We start from the raw sequence: 17,505 nt of genomic DNA on the forward strand, positions 1-17,505 counted from the left end.
TGTTTATCAACAGAATGGACAGATGTATGTGGTATACTCATGCAATGGGGTATTATGAAGCGATGAAAAGTAAAGCAAATGGAAGAAGCTCATGAACGTAATAATAATAAGTACAGATTCAAACCACTGTATAATTTCACTTATATGTATTTCTAAAACAGGCCAAATTGAACTTTTTTTTTTCTGAGTATGTTTGTGCACTAATGAAATTGTCACAAAAATCAGACATGGTTACAACCAGGGAGAAGAAAAGTGTTGTCAACGGAAGGGGCACATGTGGGGCTCTCAAAAGGGCTGGAAATACCCCATTTCTTGATATTGGTGATAATTACATGAGTGTTTACTGTATAATAAATAAAAGTAATGGTTTTATATAATATCAAAGTAGGCACTAATAAACTGAGCATTTATGTTTTACATACTTTGGTACATTTATATTTTATGTAATTTTCTGGAATCAGGTCTGGAAGTTATAAAGAGTAGTGGATTGATACTTCTGCTAATAATATGGACACTATCCAATATCCATGATGAAGGACTAGCTTTGTGAATATATATGCATACGTGTGCATATATATGGCACTGATTCATAGGTCAACATTCTTATAAATCTCATATATAATGTTCTGTTAGCAGAACTTTGGCTGACTCATTGCAACAACACTTTAATATTTGTATCAAAAATGGTAACAAAAATTTTAATTTTGGGGGCCCAGCAGTTGGCATGGAGGCTTGGGCAGCTCAATCCCACATGGCCGACTGCATAGTTTGAGTCTTGGACCCAGAGGCTTGAAAAACACTCTGAGTGTTTGTGCATGCATGCCCAAAATCCTGAGAGGAGAATGGAGGAAAAGGGATTGTGACATGGCCATCTCCTGGGGTGGGGGGAGTGCTTTCATTTTATTTTTCTGTCTCTTTTTTTCTCTCACAAGCACACATGCTCTATAGCAAAAAAGAAAAAAAAATTAATGTTTTAAAAAATTTCTCAAGCTTCCATTATTTGGCTAAACTTAGGAGTATAGATTATAAACAACAGAGAGGGAGTCCCTGAGATATTCTAGGAGACATGCAATAATTAAAAATGTTTCCTTTGACCAGCCATAAATAGATTCCCCTTTTATATAAGCAAAAGCCACATGAACATAACTTTTTACCTTTTAGGATGAAATCACCAGATAAATGATCTTTTCAAAATAATTTATTTATGATTATAGGAATAAGATAGGCTTAATATTGAAAACTAAAATCTTTCTTTTTGCTTTTTAGGTAAAGAGTGAATATTTGTACCTGTTAGATAGCAATATTCTTTTGTCTTTCTTGAGATGCATTGCATGAAAAAATAGACTATTAATGATAGCGAACAGTCTATTTCCCTTTAGAAGAGAGGCACATACTATCTTTTATAGTTCACTGTATTCTACTCTTTTTATAAGCTTAACTGATATATTATTTACAAATTAGACTGATCGTGGTTCAGAGGCTGGACTTTGAAGTTGGAAAGCTGCAGATGCAGTACTAGTCTAGGACAGGTTCTCAGACTGAGTACCTAACTAACTGTTCATCTCCTCTTTTGAGAAATGGGCATGCTAATTAATACTCTGAGCATTTGCAGAATCAGATGCACAGCATAGTAAAGCCCAGTGCCTCGCACCGAGTGAGGGCTCTGGGATCATTCGCTGTTTTGAAGATCACCTGAATCATTAGCGATGTTGATGCCCTCCCTCCCTCCCTCCTTCCTTCTTTCCTTTTTTTTGATAAAACAAGTGCTGTCCAGTCATTTATGCAGTGTTTTAAATTTAAAATGACCTGTCAGTTAAAATAAACAGAATTAGTTTTTCAATCAAGTAAAGTGAGATCGTTGCATATTAATAGGGCTTGTCTCAGACACCTGAGGGAAAGGCCAGGTGTGCCGGAAGTGTCACCTGGGTGATGACAAAACTGCCATCTCTCTCTATAGGGGATGCAGACTCTACCTGTCGAAGGGCTTCAGAGCACTGAGGTGTCCTTCCCCACGGAGGCCCTGTTCTCCAGCAGAAGGAGGGGGCCATCCTAAAGCAGCACTTCGGTAAGCTGCTCTACTGCGGTCAGCCATCCCTGGTGGCCTTCCGGTGCCTCAGCAGCATGCAGGAGGCAAACTAGTGGATCAGTTTAAGAAGCAGAGAGTAAAAGGACTACCTCTGTGTCTGTGCTTGAAGTGATTAAAGTTCCAAGTCATTCGCTGGTTGCTTCATTTCTTATTGAGATCAGTTTATGTTTTTTAAATATTTATGAGTGAGAGAGACACACAGAAAGACAGACAGATCCACAGGCAGACAGATGCAGCACCCCCAGAAGAGTTTGATGCTGTGATCCACCTCCTGGCCTCAGCCAGGCCAGATCATGGGCACATGTGTGCCTGGTGCACTCAGGGAGGTCAGCAGACTTGAACTAGCCATCTTTCCATGTGGGGTTGCCTATAGAGCATCGTGTTTTGCCACTATGCTACCACCCAGCTCCTGAATAAATTTTCAAGAGGCAAATAGTGTTCAAAATCTAGTAGGTACAACCATACTAGCTAAGACTCCCCCTGTGGTTTCACAAAAAGAATCGAATTACATAAGATGTATCATCCTGAAGGTGACAAATGTGATATAAAGGCCGTGGTCTTTCTATGACACTAATGTCTCTTGGGTATGTGCAAATCAGATACTGACACAAGAATTCAGGTTTCTTAATTCAATAAATGTGTCTAATAATATTCGAATAAACATATTTAAAAAGTTTATCCAAAAATCTAAACAATTTAAATGATAATGTGTAAGAAACAATATACTGGTAGAGGAGGGCAGTGATGCTTCTTTTTTTGTTTGTTTGTTTGTTTCTGCCCAAACTATTAAGAAGAAAAGACTTTTCTTGCTTTCTTCATATAATTGAGAACCTTATCTTTTTCCGATTGTCTCCATATTGATTTCCATTTGTGCTCACTTAAAATCAGTAATATCTTCTTTCCTTCTACTAAAACTTCCAATATGTAGTTTAAACTGTTTTATTAAACAAAAAGAGGTCTTGTATTCTTTAATGCAAATTTCTACTCTCTTAAATTTCCCAGTGAGAGGGAAAGTGAGGTTTCATTTCAAAATTAGTGGATAAAAAGGAAAATATGAATACGGAAGACTGAGATTTTTTTAGAACTACTGGTTTCTACTTTTTTTCTTTTTTTTTGGAGAGAAAGATTTTTGCTATAGGGCACGTGTGCTTGCTGGAGAGACAGAGAGACAGAAAGTGAGAAATCAACCCCCAGTGAGGATGGCTATGCCTCAATCCCTTCTCCTCCATTCTCCTCTTAGGGTCTTGGGCAAGCATGCACACACACCTGGCATGAGTTTTAAGCCACCAGGTCTGTGATTCAAACCATGGTCAACTACAATGGGAGCCCATCAACGTAACCATTATGCCATCTGTTGGTCCCTCCATCTATTCTTAAGCTTTCACTTTTTAAGCGTTGCTTCGTTTAGCTGCCTTGATAATAGAGATTTTCATAAGTGATGATACCAAAAGATGTGATTCATTACTGTATTGCAGTGGGCCTCAACCAGGGGTTTCTTTATCCTTGGGGTTGACTTCCAAGCCCCCCAGGGGTTGCCTCAAACCATGAATACTACCTGTTTTGTCTTGTCTTGTTTTTAAAGGATTTTTGCCTGAGATCATGTGTGCTTGCTGAAAAGAGACAGGGAGACAGTGAGAGGGAAAGTGAGAAATAACCCTACAGGGGGGATGGCCATGCAGCAGTCCCTTCTCCTCCATTCTCCTCCTGGGATTTTGGGCATGCACACACACACACACACACCTGCCAGGTGTCATTTTCAAGCTGCTGAGTCTGGTACTCAAACTATGGTTGGCCATGTGGTAGTCTAGCACCTTAACTGTCACACCACCTGCTGGCCTCCATGAATGCTATCTGTAATGTGGCAACCCCAAGTCTGAGTGGGCTTGTATACACTGTTTACCTGTTCCAAAGAAGTCACCTAGAGGGTCATCAGGTAAAGACGCTGGTTTATTGGACTTCTGGGAGGCATCAATGGTGTCCAGTCGGGGAAGAGTCCACACCTCAGTGAGGTACAGCTCCCAGTTTTATAGCAATTAGTCAACCTTGGACACCTATAAACATTCAGTGTCCTAAGATCTTTGCAGAGTTTTATGGTCAGCTAGTTATGTTTGCTCAGCTCAGCTGCCTGCACTCTGCACCTCATCCCTGGGGGCGTGCACACTTCAGAGAACTCCCCGAGGTAGAGGGAAGCCAGATATGGGGAATGGGGGGAGAACTTTCCATGTTTAGACAATACCTCACACTACCGAACCCTGTATGTGCTATATTTTTTTCCTATCCATATATAAATATGATAAAGCTTAACTTATAAATTAGGCACTGTAAGATATTAACAATAGCTAATTATAGAATGGAGCAGTTGTAACAATCTGCAATGAAAAAGGTATATGAATGTTGTCTCTCAAAATTTCTTTTTTAAAAAAACAATAGGGCACCTGTGTTCACCAGAGAGCAGCAGAAAGAGAGAAAGAGAAACTGATAAATTACCCTCCATGGGGGATGGCCGCACCACAATGCCTCTCCTCCACTCTCCTCTTGGGATTTTGGACACACATACATATGTGCCCATTGCAATTTTCAAGCCACCAGGTGTAGGACTAGAACCACAGAGCCAGCCATGTAGGATCCAGCCATTTTAGCCTCCACACCACCTGCTGTCCCTCAGAGTATCTTGTTGAACTGTACTCACTTGTTTTTGGACTACATTTGGCCAAGGGTAACTGAAACCACCAAAAGCAAAACCGTGGATGTAGAGGGACTGCTATATAGCCAGTTGATTTCTTAGCTTTTTATCCCTCCATCTTTAAAATAGCCCAAGTGCTATTACTTCCCCCAAATGAACTAGTTAACACTTTCCCTTGCTGATGGTTTACATTCTCCTGATAAGCAAACGAGTGACTGAAGGTTTATGCTCAACCGAATTCACATGGGGGTCCACAATGCAGAGTAATTCCCTGAGGTGCCAAAAAATCAGGAATAGAACATATTTATATTCTAAATTCAGTGACTTGTCTGAAGGCGATTTTATTTGCTGTCACTTTACTTTTTGAAAGCATCTTACTTTAATTAATAGCAATATAGAGAATAGCTGATCAAATATATTGGCTTCCTTCAAGTTTAGACAATTTGAAAGCATAAAAATAATACAAAAATGATGAAATTGAGTATGTTTTCTAGGAGGGAGTTGCAAGCCTCTGTCATTTTCTGCATTGTGTTTACTTTGCTCTAAGAATGGAAAGTCTGAGAAATGATGCCTTCGGGCTTGGTTCACGGAAAGAGAAGCAGAGAAACATTAGGCTTGCAGGTCTGGAAGCGGTGATGGGATTATGTAGTGGAATAATCCACTCTTACAAGAAACTACCAGTTCATTTATTCAATTTACATAACCAAAAACAATCAGGAAGCATTTATTAAGCAACCCCTGAAGTAGGCCTCTTCAGAAGATCCAGGTGTTCATCTTGGCTTCATCACCACACACCATGAGGTATTGGGTCTAGATTGGGGTGGAGGCTGTGCAAAGAGAGGAAGGATGTTAATGAAGGATGTTACAGAAAACAGAAGAAAAGCTGAGAGGCAGCAGTAAAACATAGATCATTCCAAGACCGAAAGCATGGATCCCTAGGAAAATCGCCATGTCACCCGATAGAGATAATGAAGGTGGGGGCAGTGAAAGAGAATGAGATTATGGCCCAGCTACCACAGCTCATGCTATTAAGATGCAGTGCTCTGTAGGTTGGGACCACATGTGAAACCTGAGTTCAATTCCTGGTTCAACCTAAGGACCAGGTGCAGTGGTCATGCGCCTGTAATTCCAGGGACTCAGGCTGAGGCAGGAGGCTGGCCTGGGCAATAGCAAGACCCTGTCTAATAGAAAGGAAGGAAGGGAGGAAAAGATGAGAGCAGGAAGGAGAGAGGATGAGGTTAGGCTGAGAACTGAGGGACAACAGAGCCTAGATGCATGAACATCCTATGGGAATGTGGCTCTTCGTTGACTGAAGGTTAAAAGAAAGCTTGGTTTACAGACTTAGATTTGTAAATTCTCAGCATAGAAAAGGGAATGATTTCATTGGACAGCACGTGGAGGGAAGAGGTGGCCAAAGGCTGAAGCCAGGAACATCAGTAGAGGAGGATGGCAAGGGGTAGGGGCAATGGAAGAGTAAATAGCGTGGCCAGGAAACCATGAAAGACTTAGGGAAGTATAGTGCTGCTAGAGTCAAGGGGACAAGGGCTTAAGGGGAAGGAGTTGTTACCACTGTCAGAGTGATGAAGAGGAATGAGAACAAAAATAAAAAGAGACCAGAGTAATTTGTTGATTAATGATAAAGACTTAAAAATATTTATCACCATCTAGATTTGTATAAATTTTTAATCTTGATTATTTTATTGAAATAATATTTCAGAGTCCATTTGTTAATACAATAGTGGAAAACAAAACAAAACAAAACAAAAATAATACAAAAAAATGAAAACAAAACCAGAAAAACCAATGGAAATCTTTTCAGCCTGTTTCTATCCCCATGCCCATTCTTTTAACTGCAGGTGATTATTTTAAAAAAATTGGGAGTAGAACGTTAGAAAATATTTATCCCAAAGACTTTTGCTTATCATTTATCAGCTTGTGAGTTTGGGAGATTGGAACTAGTGGTTACAGGAAGGAGCATGAGGAAATTGGGGACCTGCGGAGGGCAGCTTTCATGATTTTGAGCGTGACCATGGTTTTATGATGTATGCACGTTAAAACAGATCAAATATATACCATTTATTTCAGGTCAGCTATACCTTATAAAACTTTTAAAATTAAAAGGACTTAACCAAATGTGCAGAGACGAGCCAAGGCCAAAGAGGTTAGGAGGCATGGATTCTAAATGCATCTGTGCCTCAGTGATCACGTCCTGGTTCTCTGCATTCTAATCTGTTCAATAATATGTTCTAGAAGCTTTCTGAGATTGAGCCCAAGCTTGTTGGTCTGTATTTCAGGGAATCCGTAGCAAGATTCCCAGACTGAGATAGCTGCTTAGTAACTCTTGCTAACTGAGGAATTTTTAAACTCTTAATATGTTGGAAATCTCTCTTCCTTGAAATTTCACATTATTAACTCACAAAGAAAGAGGAGCCGGGCTCACTGAACTCCTCTGTGAGGTGTTTTACAGGTTGAGATGTCTCACATCATCCATCTCCATTGTTTCCACATGGGGAAAGTGAAGATCAGAAGGTTTTAATACCAAGACTGAGATTACACAGTAAACTAGTAAATCTAAATTTGTAAACTCTGGAATTAGAATCCAGAATGATCTCATACCTATTCTGTGTTTTTCCTAGCAGCAGACCACAGAAAAGGAATATGGAGTTTATCCTGGCGGGAGTCACTCTATTTGCAATCAGTTTGAACAGTCCAGCTAATGAGATTGCTGCTGTAAAGTTCCCTGAGATAGATTAAATTCAGACCCTTAGGAATATGTCCTTACTTGCCCTGATGTCATGATCAGCTGGTAACTCCTGGGACCTCATAATGTGATCACCTAGAAACAACTTTAGCATGAACTTCCCCTTTAAAATCCCCATGTTCAGACGTATTTCTAAGGTGTCCAATCAGAATGTATAAAACACATCTAGTACCTGAAGATAAGCTCAAGTTGAGAAGACCCATTGAGCAGATGAAATTCATCCACCTCTGTGCCTCATTATATAGGGTCCTCAGGGAAGTTAAGATGCATCTTTGCATAGAAAAAGATGCCATGACTTTCCTGATGACCTAATATAAAAGATTAAACCTTTCTTCTTTCGAGTACTTTCTCAGGCTCTGCTGAGAGGGAAGGAAATCATAGAGCAGTCTCAGAACGGCTTTTCCCTTTAAAATCTCCTTTGGAGAAGGTGGAAAGAGAAATCTCAAAACAGTTGGTGGGTACCAAGAGGTCAGTTCTCTTCAAGAATGCTCCAAAGCCCCGTCCTCATTAATCAGTTTATGGAGCATTATGGAAGAATTGTAAGCCCAACATGTTGTTTCTGAGCCAGTTCTCTCTTTTTACCTCCACAGCAAGCCCATTGCTTGCTTTCCTGGGACGTGAAGACAACCAGATAGTGTCAATAATTTATCTTCTTTGTTTTTCCAAAGCCAAGTGGAGGTCACCGTGAACTCCACAACACTTGTTGAATTGGTGTGAAAGAAAATTCTGGGTGGGCGAGGATTACGCTTAGCCAGGGTTCTGCTGAACTCTCTCGATATGAATCTTTCTATCCACTTCTGGTCTCTCGCGTGCCTTGTCAGGATACCTGTGTGGCCTCATTCTCAACCAACCAGCATAATTTTCTTGTAGAACCTAGTTCTTGCAGAACGAGTTTCCCTTGTCAGACCTGGTTCTGTCTTTTCATAGTCCTCAGAATATAAATTTAAAAAAAAAAAATTGCTAGTGGGTACATGCACTCACCAAAGGAGGAGAGAGAGGGAGAAGGAAAAGGCACTTCCCATGGGGAATAGACATGCTGCAATCCCTTCTCCATCCTGTTGGGATTTGGGGCACATATGTGTGTACACTCAGCATGTTTTTCATGCTACTGGATCCAGGACTTGAACTACAGGTTCAGCTATGTAGGATCTGGCTTCTTGAACCACCAGGTCATGGAACTAGCCCTAAGGTTGTTCTTATTTATGGGTCTTAGGGTGTGATGCTCACCCCTCTACCTGATATACCACATACAAGAGCACTTTGTTCCATTGTCTTCCTTTGTTTTCCTGCAACTTCTTGTGCATTGATTTTATTTAAAGTTTTGTTTATTTCATGAGCGTGAGAGCAAGGGAGAGAGAGACAAGCACCCTCAACAGGGTCTCACGCCACAACTCCCCCACCTCTAGCCTTTCCAGCCAGCTAGGATCATGGACACGCCAATGTGTCCACGATGAATACAAACGAATAGATGAATATAAATAAAATTTTCAGATATTTCTAAAGTATCTTATGTGATGTCATGGGGCTTTTTTAAAGAATGATTTATTTTATTTGCTATTATCATTATTATTATTATTTTCAATTTGACCAGAGTAAGACAGACAGAGAAAGGGAACGTGAGAAAGCAAGTTGCCAAGTCTGGGACTTGAACTGGAGTAAGCCATATGGGAGTTCAGCACCTCAACTACTGCACCATCTACTGACCCCCCATGTTGTGGGTTTTTAAAAATATTTTTTCTTTATTCATGATAGAATGTGTGTGTGTGTGTGTGTGTGTGTGCGTGTGTTTGTGTGCACGCACGCACATGTTATCAAGAGAGAGAGACAGGGAGAAAGAAGCATCTTCCACTAGTTCTAATCACACCGAATCCTCTTCCTCTAGTCCTCCAGCACGTTGATCTTGGGTACTTGCAGGGTGCCTGGCATGTTTCAAGCCAACCAGGCTGGGGATTTGAGGTGCTGCTGCCATGTGGCTTCCAACTCTGCAGTTTAGCAGGCTACCATCTGCTCCACCATTGCAGGGCCACTATCTGTTTGTTTGTTTATTCATTTGTTTTTCCAAACTAATCATTCTAAAATATTCTAAGATTATTAAAGGTTGTAGTAATAAAAAATATTTAAAACCTACATGACATTTTACAGCTAATCAACAAAAGTCTTTTACAAGATCTGTCTCATTTACTTCTCACCACAAGCCTGTAAGTTAGGCCCATATACGCCCTGTTTTACAAATAAGGTTGGAAGCTCAGAAAGACTAGACAATGTACTGTAGCATGTAGTGGCTGAGTCAGACCTTAAAACAAGATCTGATAGCTCTAAATCCTAGGCATCTTCCAAGAAATTTAGTAAACAGGTTTTCTTCACATGTGTGTTATTGTTTGGGGTTCATAATATAAACCAAGGGAGGTTGAAAGAATGGTAAGTAGTGTAATAATGTTAAATGTTTGTGAATACAAGATATTAAAAGCAAAGAGAAAGAAAATCCACAACTCTGTAGGTTAGTCGATCTGTTGAGTGTGAAATCATATTTCCTGGTGAAACATCTACTACCAAATTTTAAGCTCCTGTTCAATTAATAAGCCCATGTATGTGGATGTATATATATGGTTTTTAGATATTATACCTTTTTCTCAAGATGAACTTTGGTGAAAAAAAAATTAAATTAACATTGTTATTCTTGAGTATACTGAAGAGTTATTCAAGAGTCCAGTTACTCAAAACAAGAGTCATTTCCTCTGTACAAACTTTCAGACTTAGGTTCTGGGGGCCTGCATCATTTTTTTCTTTTTTTTTGGAGAAGTTTTTGCTATAGGGCACATATGCTTGCCAAAAAGACAGAGAGAGACAGAGAGATAGAAAGTGAGAAATCACCCTCCCAGGGGGATGGCCACACCTCAATCCCTTCTCCTCCGTTCTCCTCCCAGGACCTTGGGCCCACATGCACACGCGCCTAGCGTGAGTCTAAGCCACCAGGTCCAGGACTTAAACCATGGTCGACTACATGGGAGTTCAGCGACATAGCCATTACACTAACTGCTGGTCCTTCTGGGACCTGCATCTTAACCAGACCCCAGATGGCTCACATGTGCATCCAAGTTTGAAAATATGAAACCATTCTCTCTAGAAGATGGACTCTATTGCAGGTGTTTGGGAGTGCTTGCTAAAATAGCAACTGATTTTTTTTTTTTTTTTTTGTCAGAGCCTGTGTGCTCACTGAGCCTGTGCTTTATAGAGAGAAGGAGAAAAGCTCCCATAATGGAGCATGGTCATGCCTCAATCCCTTCTCCTCCATTTCTCCATTCTGTCAGGATTTGGGCAATGCATGCCATCATATTTTTCAAGATGCTAGGCCAGGATCTGAGATACAGTTGTCCATGTGGGATCTGGCCCATCTACAAGGCCACAGGCTGACCAAAAACAGCAACAACTTTTTTTGGAGAGTTTTTTGCTATAGGGTGTGTACACTTGCCAGAAAGTCAGAGAGATACAGAGCGATAGAAAGTGAGAAATCACCCCCCAGGGAGTATGGCCACGCCACAATCCCTTCTACTCCATTCTCCTCTCGGGATCTTGGGCACACACGCACACGCACCCAGCATGAATTTAAGCCACCAGGTCCGGGACTCGAACTGTGGTCGACTACATGGGAGTCCAGCGACATAGCCATTACGCTAACTGCTGGTCCTGAAACAGCAGCTTATTCTTGAATGATGCAGCAAGCATGTGTGAGTTCCTTTTGACGGTAATGTGCCCGTGATCTATTAGGGTTCTATAGCAAGCCTGTGACTGTTTAAATCTGGCGACCATGTCATTCAGTTAGAATTTAACTGCCATCTCCACATCAGTTGCCACGAGAGGGTGGAAAGTGGACTCTGCTAACACTAAGACCCAGGTTTTCCTTTCATGAGGTATATGACCTTGGTCATAGCTGTATGACTTCTGTGTGCCAGTCACTCTGCCGGGTACTTATGCAAACATGATCCGCTTCCTTAACTACTGAGTGAGGGATGTCAGCCCCTCCCACACAGGGTGTCTCATTAGGATCCAAGGAGATAATGTGCATCTTAGAGCTTTACATGCTATAAATAGGACAGATTCTTACTTAATATTTGATTATAAAAATGTGTATTTGTAGGGAATCTAGTATGATCCAAGACCTGTGATAAGTTTATCTAATTCAAAGATATTTGTTATCATTAAAATAGGCTAATCAAAATAGATCTATTTTTTTTTTTTTGCTTTTGAAAGAAAATGATGTCAAGATTAGATCAAAACATACACTTAGCAATACATGAGTCATAGAGACGGTGTGGAAAAAGCGTTGAAACATCTCAGCATTTTGCCCAGTTGGATTCTGGCACAGTTGTCCAGTCAACCCCAATAATCCTCTCTGTTTTCCATTCCCCAGGCATGCGCCAAGGCAATGACTATGGCACTCAGTACCGCTCAGCCATCTATCCAACCTCTGCCAAGCAGATGGAGGCCGCCCTGAAGTCCAAAGAGGACTACCAGAAGGTAGGGGCTCCTCTAGCTCCAGCTCCGGGCCAGGTCTCCAGATTAGAGGGGGGGTCGGGTCCTTTTTGCATGGAAAAATCGTCTCTTTGCACAATTTTTAAAAATTTCTGCCCACCTCTTATAATAGCGTCACAACAAATGTACAAAATGAAATTTTAAGAGTATGTCTCTTTAAAATCAATTCGCTCAAATGAATGTGTAGCTTGTTAAAATACAGACTTTCTTGCCTTCTTTGTTTCGCTTTGCCTCTTTGTCTCTGGAACTCTCTTCCTTCCTTTCCTTCTCTCTGTGTTAGTGTGATAGGTCTACCATAATTAAACCCCATAGGCCAGGGTGACTTAACAGAAATGTATCATCTCACCGTTCTGGAGGCTAGAAATCCAAAATCAAGGTTTTAGAAGAGCTGACTACTTCTGAAGGCTGTGAGAAAAGAATCTATTCATTCCAGGCTTTTCCCCTTGGCCTGTGGAGAACTGTTTTCTTTTTGTATATATTCACCTTGTCTTCTTTAATGTGTGTCTATTTCTGTGCCTAATTTCCCATGTTTATAAGGACTCCAGTCATGTTGGGTTAGGGCTAACCCTAATGACCTCATTTAACTTGATCACTTATGTAAAGACTGTCTCCAAATAAGGTCACATTGTGAGAAGTTAGGACTCCAGTGGATCTTTCTGGAGGAGACACAATTCAGTCCTTAACACTCCCTCTTTTGCTAGGAGCAGTAAAATGAATTATAATAAAAATACTTCTCAGAAATCTATATCACAAAATAATTATTTCACAACTAACTTGTGTCACAAGTTAAAAATCTCCTCCACTAGATATTTAGGGTATTTATTTTCTAACTCAACTTGCTTTACTTTTAGAGTTTTGTGATAATGCTGAAACTTTATCATATTTTTTAATATGGATTCACCTTTAACTATAGACTTAGTAGCTACTATAATGCTCATCTGTTGTAGAATTATGTAAAGAGTCAGTATACATCATCCCCTAGGAATGTGTGGGTTCTTCATTTTTCCCCCATGGTGACACAGAGGTGGCGATGTGGAGGAAACTGGGACAAGAGTATACCAGCTGATGAGCAAGCAGCAGGACATGCAATTCATGGTCAGTTTGACTCTGACAAGTATAGAGTGTGGCAGGAGATGCTGATGAGGTCCCATTCACCCCTCAGTTCCTTCTTGCCTCCCTCCAAGGCTGTAACATCTCCTGGCCTGATAATGGAAGGCAGCCTGTAGGATGGCCCCCAGAGTCTCAGCCCATATGTAAGCCCCTCTCCTTCAGTATGGACTGGTTTTAATGACTCACTTCTAATAGATGACAGAAGTGGTGGACTGCCATTTTTGATATTAGGTTATTAAAAGATTGTGACTCCTATCTTGAGAGCCTCTCTCTCTCTCTGTCTCACTTTCTCTGGGATCACTTATCTTGTGGGGAGCTATCTGCTATATCATGAGTTAGCCCTGTGTGATGCTCATGTGGCAAGAGATGAAGACCTGCCAAGAATCACATGAGGGAGCTTGGAATCACCTTTATCCCAGTTAAGCCTTCAGATGAGACTGCAACTCTGGCTGACAATTTGAGCACAACCTTATGAAAGACCTCAAACCAGAAACAACCAGATAGACTACCTTAGAAACTGTGAGATAATGATAAATGTTTCTTAAAGCTACTGAGTTTCGGGGTAATTTCAGTATACTCATATTTCTGTCTTAAAAATCTTTTACCTATAAAAGGTCTTTTCTCATATCCTCTCCATCATGGCTTTTGTTACAATGGTGGTCTTGCCTGGCATATATAGTGATGATTATACATGTAGCATCAAATTGTCTCAGTTTACACATCAGCTGTGTAACTTATCAAGTGCTTAACACTTGGCCATATAGTGTTATTTAGCTCAAGGAAACCTATGCACATATGCACAAACCTATGCACTATCACCCCCATTTTTAGATTCTAAAAGACATAAAGTTTCATCAGTAAAAGAACTGGAGTTAAAGAGGTAAAAGACTGGATGGAGGGAGACTAGTTGGGCAGCTGTTGTAGGTCTCCATGGCAGAAATGGTGAGAGTTTTGACTAGGATGGTGGAAGTATGAATGGAATGGAGGGATATTTAGGAAGTAGAACTCATAGAACTTGGAATTTGATTGAAAGTGGAGTCAATTGGAGGTGAGGGTTCCAGGTGACATGTGTGCCTGGCTAGTGATGCATCATACAAAAGTATGGAGGAGCACAGGCAAGTTGGTGGAAAAGGGAAGTTAAGATTTGGAAATACAAAATTTGAGATACCTGTGATAGGGGCATCCAAGTGGTTGTTCAGAAGAGATGTAAGATGTTCATGCTTTCTGTGTTTAGGGAGGCGGGGTTTGTGCCTCCCTGTTAGGATAATGCTTGTGAAGCTCAGGGCCCAGCACATGGTAAGCACTCAATAAATAGAGCCCTTATTATTATTGGGAGTTGTCAATTTCTATTTGGCAAATGAAGCTCTAGTTGTTGATAAGATCAAAAAAGATGAGAAATGAAGGCACTTAGGACCTAAGGAACACCAATATTTGAGAGATGGGGAAGAGAATGCCTTCACTAGGCACCAGAGAGAATCAGCCCCAAGCAAGAACTTAAAAAGTAGTTCTAGTTGGTTTAATCCTACTACATTTAATTATAAAGGCAATGTTAGTAATTAATACTGAAAGTCACATATGATTAATGCTATAAATTGCCTAATGTAATGATTCAAAGTCCCTTAGGGTACCAACAGCAATGCTAAGAGACTCTGGAAGGATATTAACTTCCCTCTGGAGCTTCTCAAAATGAGATGATGTTCTGGTTGTCACAATGAAGATTTTAAGTTCAAAAGGTCAGTGCCTTCCATGTGATGATGAAAAGACTTACTTATATCTCATTTCCCAGTTTCTACCCCAGTAGTTTCTTACCCTTTGCTTTGACATGTTGATTTTAGACAAATGATATCCATAGGAAAAAAACATATATTAAATAATATATAATAATATGTTAAATATTAAATAATTAATTAGCTGTATTAATAATTCCTTTATTATTTTTGTAGACTTTGGAAATGTTCATTTTATTGTCTAGACAGTTGTTTCAATCAAATGTTTTTTGTGTATTCTGTACCTAAGAAAATTAGAATTAAATTATATATATGCATGTACATACACATACACATACATGTATACATACATACACACATGTACACACTTATAGTTGGCTCTTGATACCTCTTGATTGTGAGTTCGACATGTATAAATTCAGCCAACTGCCCATCAAAAATATTAGGGAAAAAATACAACAATAAAAAATAATAATACAGTCTAACAACTATGTATATAATATTTACATCGCATCAGGTGTTATAAGCAACTTAGAGATGATTTAAAGTATACAGGAAGATGTGCTTAGCTTAGGTTATATGCAAAAACTACACCATTTTATGTAAGGGACTTGAGCATCTGTGAGTTTTAATATACATATGGTTCTAGAACCAATCACCCACAATACTGAGGAATGGCTGTGTGTGTGTGTACGCGCGTGCATGTGCACATGTGGTTGGTTGTTTGTATTTTAAAAGTAGGGTCTTTCTCCCCCAAAGATTAGGAACTCCTGTGCCTTCAGATATTCAGGTATCCATTGCTGTTCACATAACCTCATGTGACTATAACTGCTTTATCACCAGCTCAGGGATACTGTCTGTCACGTCTCTTTCATTTGATCATATAAGTAAAACTGGCCCTGGATTCCACAGAGAGGTGTGTAGGACATCCATCATTTCTCTTCCACCTAATTAACTAAAGCCAGAGAATCTTGACTTCCCACTAGCACTTCCAGGACCATGCAACTTTCTCCCATGATGGCCACGGCCTTCTCTGTGCTATGCAATATAGTAACTTCTAGCCACAGGTGGCTGCAGAGAACTTGAAATGTCGTGCCCGCACTGAAGAAAACGTGACATGCGGCTGCCATAACTGAGGAACTGAATATTTTATTTTATTTTATTTTATTTTATTTTATTTTATTTTATTTTATATTTACATAGCCACTTATGTGGTGGCTCCCATATCAGACAGCACAGCAGTCCAGTAAGGAGTGAGTGTGTTTGTGTGCATATGCATGTGCATTGGAGGGGTAGGGACATGTCCATCTGGTCTCTGGTGGGAAGACTCAGGATTCCAAGCCTCCTACTCTTGCTGTGGCTTATCTTAAGAGCATGGGACTGCCATGGAACACAGATCCTCCTGCCCATCAGAGGAGCTGCACCAGGTACTACTCTCTCCTTTTCCTTTCTGTAGGAAAGCATGACTGTATATCATTTTCCTTTTCAGGAATCAAAATGTCTCATTGCATACCCAATCCTGGTTAGCAACTGGGCTAACTGCATACTTGTACTCAGATGACCACTATGATTTTTATCTTAGCTTGGGTTCCATAGAAAGAAAAGATTTTTATCTTAGCTTGGGTTCTAAGAAAAAGGCTTGTGTGTGAGGATGTATGGTGGTGTGTGGTGCCTGGGAATAGGAGTAAGGGGAATATATTAGTTCGTGATTGTGTTGCTAAACAGTAATACCGGAGATGGGCGATATATAAAGAATAGAAAGTCTAAGAGCATGGGCCCACATCTGGCTGGCCCTGGCCCTGTGTCACAACATGGCCAATAGAAGCAGGAAGGAAAGCAGCCTGGGCAGAGTCCTGCAGGCAGCCATCTGGGAGATGACCCCATTCCTGAGAGAACTCACTGCCTTTCGTGAGACAGCATCATTCTGTTCATGAGGGTGATGTCCTGTGACCCATACTTCGCCCACCAGGCACCCTCTCCCAAAGTTCCCACCACCTCTCAACACCGTTTCATGCTGACCAGGCTTACAGCCCATGAGCCTTTGTGAGGGGGATAAACCATGTCCAAACCACAGCATGCTGAGAGAAGGAAAAGGAGGAAGACCTAGTACAAGTTGACCCTTGCTACAGTCATGGATCTTAGGGGTTGTTTGAGCCTTACAAAGTGTCCTGTCATTTCTGTGGAGGAAAAGGAAGCCCAATGTGGTGGATGCCATACCCTGTGGGTTCTCTCGGCCTTTCTGGGTTATGGATGGGCTTCGGATACTACCATGTCCCTGAGGCAGGAGGCATACGTGGCATGAGTGTGAGGTGAGGCATGGTAGATATCTGCAGCTGCAGAAAGCTGATGAGAGACCACCTAGAACTGGGTACTTCCATGGCAGGGGCTAGAGAAGGAGGCAGGGGAGGTCACAAGAATCCAAAGTGATGCGTGAGAGATATCTGAGACAAAGTGCATGTAAGTGGTGTCTGATGGGACCATCTGTAAAGGGTCCACCCCACACCCGCTCCCACTCCAGCGAAGGCAGCTGACTACAAGGATGATTTACCAATATTGGGTGCCTTCTGGAACTTCTGTTGAGCAGAGAGAGAAAAACACAAGCTTAATT

The 17,505-nt window shown here is 40.8% G+C and overlaps 1 protein-coding gene and 1 long non-coding RNA gene across 4 annotated transcripts in view; one reads left to right on the forward strand and one right to left on the reverse strand.

The window, feature by feature from the left end:
• The window catches only part of MSRA (methionine sulfoxide reductase A), a 434,018-nt gene that overhangs the window by 304,544 nt on the left and 111,969 nt on the right, over positions 1-17,505 (forward strand). For both annotated transcript variants that reach the window (XM_027765448.1, XM_027765449.1), the window contains one exon: positions 11,939-12,045. In XM_027765448.1, coding sequence (XP_027621249.1) covers positions 11,939-12,045 — 107 coding nt within the window. The remainder of the gene's footprint in view (positions 1-11,938; positions 12,046-17,505) is intronic.
• The window catches only part of LOC102472492 (uncharacterized), a 20,966-nt gene continuing 8,979 nt past the window's right edge, over positions 5,519-17,505 (reverse strand). The window contains exon 4 of one of the 2 annotated variants that reach the window (XR_336392.3): positions 5,519-5,596. This is a non-coding gene — a long non-coding RNA (uncharacterized LOC102472492). Of the gene's footprint in view, positions 5,597-17,369; positions 17,471-17,505 lie in introns of those variants that run through there. The other variant, XR_336393.1, reaches the window with a different exon arrangement.

The sequence above is a fragment of the Tupaia chinensis genome, unplaced genomic scaffold (genome assembly GCF_000334495.1).
Source record: "Tupaia chinensis unplaced genomic scaffold, TupChi_1.0 Scaffold138390_1, whole genome shotgun sequence".
In the NCBI taxonomy this organism is placed as follows: Eukaryota; Metazoa; Chordata; class Mammalia; order Scandentia; family Tupaiidae; genus Tupaia; species Tupaia belangeri.